We start from the raw sequence: 3,806 nt of genomic DNA on the forward strand, positions 1-3,806 counted from the left end.
TTTCAATGTCTTTTCTTTTTTTGATGTTTGCTTTGGATAGTGGAGTGGAAATGATTTAAAAGCAAAGGAAAATAATAGAAATTATATTTGTAGCTCTTAAGGGATCAACACTTGCTCTACTGTTAACTTTATGCACCTTTTAAATAAGATTGCTTATTTTTTTGGCTATAAATAGACCAAGTTTTAACAATGGAGGCCACCATTAAGTGAGTAAAAGTCGTGAAAACAAAAGAAACAAGATAAACTTTTACGCAAAGTATTTACGCACAATCCTTTGTGCGTTATGGGAAGAAATGGTCAAAATTACAGCAATTATGGATCAATTAGTGTGTAACTCCAAGAAACCTAAGGAGAAATGGTTCAAATAGAGGAATTAGACATCTTCTTAGGAAATAAAGGACAATTTACGCACAGATTGTATGAGCGTATAGTTTTTGCGATGAGTAAAGCAAAATAAAGTATTTACTGCATTGGTGGATTTACACACATTTTTTAAATTATTATTTTCAGTTCTTTGCTGAACAACTCTTATTGTCCATCTTTATCTTTCGTTTTTACGCACTGCATCTGAATCACCGGAAGCACTTTTTAGATAAAAGAAAGAAAAAAACCGGATAATGCAGCATGTCAAAAGAACTTGTACGCAACTTAAATCACCCAATTACGCAACAACCGGACAATTCCGGCTAAACTCCGACATCAGACGCGTAAAGAAGGGAAGAATGTCGCCTTAAGTCCGCAGCCGGAGGCGGTGTGAGCGGGGCGCGCAGCGGGCTGTAAGGTGGTCTGCGCGCTTCGGGACAACTGAGTTTGACAGGTAGGGCGGAGGCTGCGCCGGGACGCGTGTCCGCTGTAATGAATGAATGGGTGGTGGTCGAGTGGAGACACGGAGCTGAACTGACTGACGGCGTGTGCCTCCTGACAGCAGCAGCATGCCGCTGAACACACAGGCAGCCGCCACCTGCAAGGAGAGGAAAAGGTTTCTGTGAAGGACGAACTGATTTCCAAAATACAAAAGTGCTTTTGTGGTTGTAGAGCAAACATCTTGGACCATTTGAAATAAGACATACAGAAATAGGAGCTTTTTTTAAGTCAATAATTTCTTAATATTGATGAAAAAAGTACTAATTATAATTTCGAATCAATGTATTGGTAACCAAGGAACTTTTCCTTATTTTGTCACATTACTACCACACACATTAATATATTTAATTGGACCTTTTATGTGAAAACCAACACAAAGTGGTTTACAATTCTGAAGCAGAACGAAAGTTAAACATGATGCAAAACAATTTTACAAATAAAACACTGAAAAGTGCGGAATGCAACAAATTGCTTTCAGAAGTTACCCGATGACAGTTTTTCATTAAGCTGGAATGTACCGATCAGAGAAAACAACCAATCAGAGCCAGGAGGCGGGTCTTACTGCTGTCAATCAAGCTAACGTACTCGCTGAATGAGAAAATGGTGAAGAAACAACTTACCGTTCCAGGAAAAGTTTATGGATGGAAGGACATACAAAATGAGTGTCAAGATTGAGACTGGATGGTTGGATTTACACATTAAAAAGTCTGTAAGTGTTTATAAATTCTGTTCTCGACCAGAGATTACAGTTGGTGGTCTGTTAATACATGACTGGTAATAATATGTGGAAAAATTCCAGGACGAAGGAGTTATTTTGACTTTTTATAATCGTCGATGGCGTCAAAGTTTTGGTCTTAAAGTAAAAAGAAAAACTTAAGATGTATAAACATGGCGTTCAACATAAAAACAAATGAGATTTTACTTTTAGGTCATTTCGTCAAACTCTACTTATGCAAGGTTTTAATGCAAAAACAAAGTTGCATTAAATAAATAATGCAAAGTTTACACTTTTAATAAATTTTTAATGCAAGTTTTAATGCAAATTTGTTTTAAAAGCGTAATTACTTGAAGAATGATGTAAAATTGACAACTTCAATGGACTTTAAACAAATGTTTTAACACAACTTTGCTTTTAAAGGTGTCATTTTTTACCAAATATTGCGAAGTTGACACTTTTAATGCACTTTAAATGCATGTTTTAATAAAATTTAGCTTTAAAAATGTCATTATTTTACAAATAATACAAAGTAAACACTTTTAATGAAACTTAAACACACGTTTTAATGCAACTTTGTTTAAAAAATTTGATCATTTACTGAGTGAGAGGAGTCAAACATTCATGAAAACGCCTTCATGTTCATGACTGTCATGTCAGTCTTATGCAGACCTTTTCCAGTAAAGGTTTACTTTACTACTATAAAAGTTTTTCATCATTACACAGCAGTAATATTAACAGTATGGTCATTTATTCCCTTTAATATGTTATTCTGCCGATCTTCTGAGCCCTGAGGCCCGACATGCCGCTGCAGAGCTCAGCAGCGGCCGGAGTCGTCGAGCGGGTTGGTGATCACTGATTGGTGGATGAGCATGAAGAGGGGCAGGTAGGCCAGGAAGTCCAGCAGGTCCAGCGGGGGAACGCGCTCCAGCTCCAGCCTGACGGCCGCCTCCTGCTCCAGGTGGATGCCGCCGGCCTTCAGCTCCAGAAGCAGCTGCTCGCCGCTGATGAAGCCCCGCTGAGCTCCGGAGGCATCGCGCTGATCCTCCAGGAGGAACAGGAAGAGCTGCTGCAGAGGCCAGGGTAACAGATTCAGAAGGAACCAGAAACATCCTGGAGCCATTATGCTTCCTGTACCAGGTCAAGTCTATGGGCATTACACTGCAAAACACAAACTTTTACCAAGTATTTTTAAAATCTTTTTTCTAGAACAAATACCTAGAAAATAAGACAAAACCAACTTTCAAAGTAATTTTTCAGCCAGATATAGAATCATTTCACTAAAAATACTGTAAACAACATTTAGGTTATCACTAACATATCGACTAACATCGACTCTGTTTTAGTAAGATAAGTTTCAGTTTTATATCTAAATTAGTTAAAATGCTAACGTTAGCATATGGGCTATCAGTAGCATGTTGACCACCTGTAACGTCTAGCTGTAATCTGCCAGTGGGACTAGCACTTTTTCAACAACCTCAAGCAATTATCGACTTAAAACAAACTCCTATATCTTGCTGAAAAGTTACTTTTGCCTTATTTCAACTGTACTAAATCATTCTTAAACAATGAGGTTTTAGTTTGGTCATCTCCTATCAGAATGAGCTACTTTAGGGCGTGTTGTCACTTTAAGCTGCTGCTGGCCACGCCCCCAATTCAACGTTTACACTCCCAACATGAAGATAGCTGCAAGCAAATGCGCAGTTATGCAACTGCACGTCTTTGAAAAGCAGAAGTGGAACCTCCTGCCCAACTAGAATGCAGCAAGTGGTTTCTGAATTGTAAGTTAACAACAAAACACTTGTCTTTTCCAGCAGCCATTATGCAGCAGTAAAACCAGCTCAACCAGGCTCAGCAGTCTGATAAAGACGGCAGGTTCTGTACTGGGGACAAACCTCTGGAGACGATCAGGAAAATTATGGGCAACCCTGACCGCCCTCTTCATGAGACTGTTTTGGGAAGGCAGAGCATCTTCAGTCAGAGGCTTCTTCAGATTTGGTGCAGTACAGACTGCTGCAGAAAATCTGTCCTGCCAACAGCCATCACCATCTTCAATAACTTTTTGAAGAATATGAATTAATGAGTTACAACAACATTTAATTTCCCTTTGGGAACAATAAAGCGTTTTTGAATTTGACCAAACATGCTGGAGTTCTGCTTGGGTTGCTAGGTAACGGGCTGGGCTTCTCTGTGGTTGCTAGGTAACGGGCTGGGCTTCTCTGTGGTT

At 39.2% G+C, this 3,806-nt stretch overlaps 1 protein-coding gene across 5 annotated transcripts in view; it reads right to left on the bottom strand.

Annotated features, from left to right (window-relative positions):
- Nucleotides 1-2,308: 2,308 nt before the first annotated feature.
- Nucleotides 2,309-3,806, bottom strand: part of LOC103459394 (uncharacterized) — an 81,647-nt gene continuing 80,149 nt past the window's right edge. For 4 of the 5 annotated variants that reach the window (XM_008400909.1, XM_017302922.1, XM_008400908.2 and 1 more), the window contains one exon: nucleotides 2,309-2,648. In XM_008400909.1, coding sequence (XP_008399131.1) covers nucleotides 2,397-2,648 — 252 coding nt within the window. In that variant the 3' untranslated portion in view covers nucleotides 2,309-2,396. Of the gene's footprint in view, nucleotides 2,649-2,686; nucleotides 2,741-3,806 lie in introns of those variants that run through there. The other variant, XM_008400910.2, reaches the window with a different exon arrangement.

This window comes from Poecilia reticulata, linkage group LG23 (genome assembly GCF_000633615.1).
Source record: "Poecilia reticulata strain Guanapo linkage group LG23, Guppy_female_1.0+MT, whole genome shotgun sequence".
Lineage (NCBI taxonomy): Eukaryota > Metazoa > Chordata > Actinopteri > Cyprinodontiformes > Poeciliidae > Poecilia > Poecilia reticulata.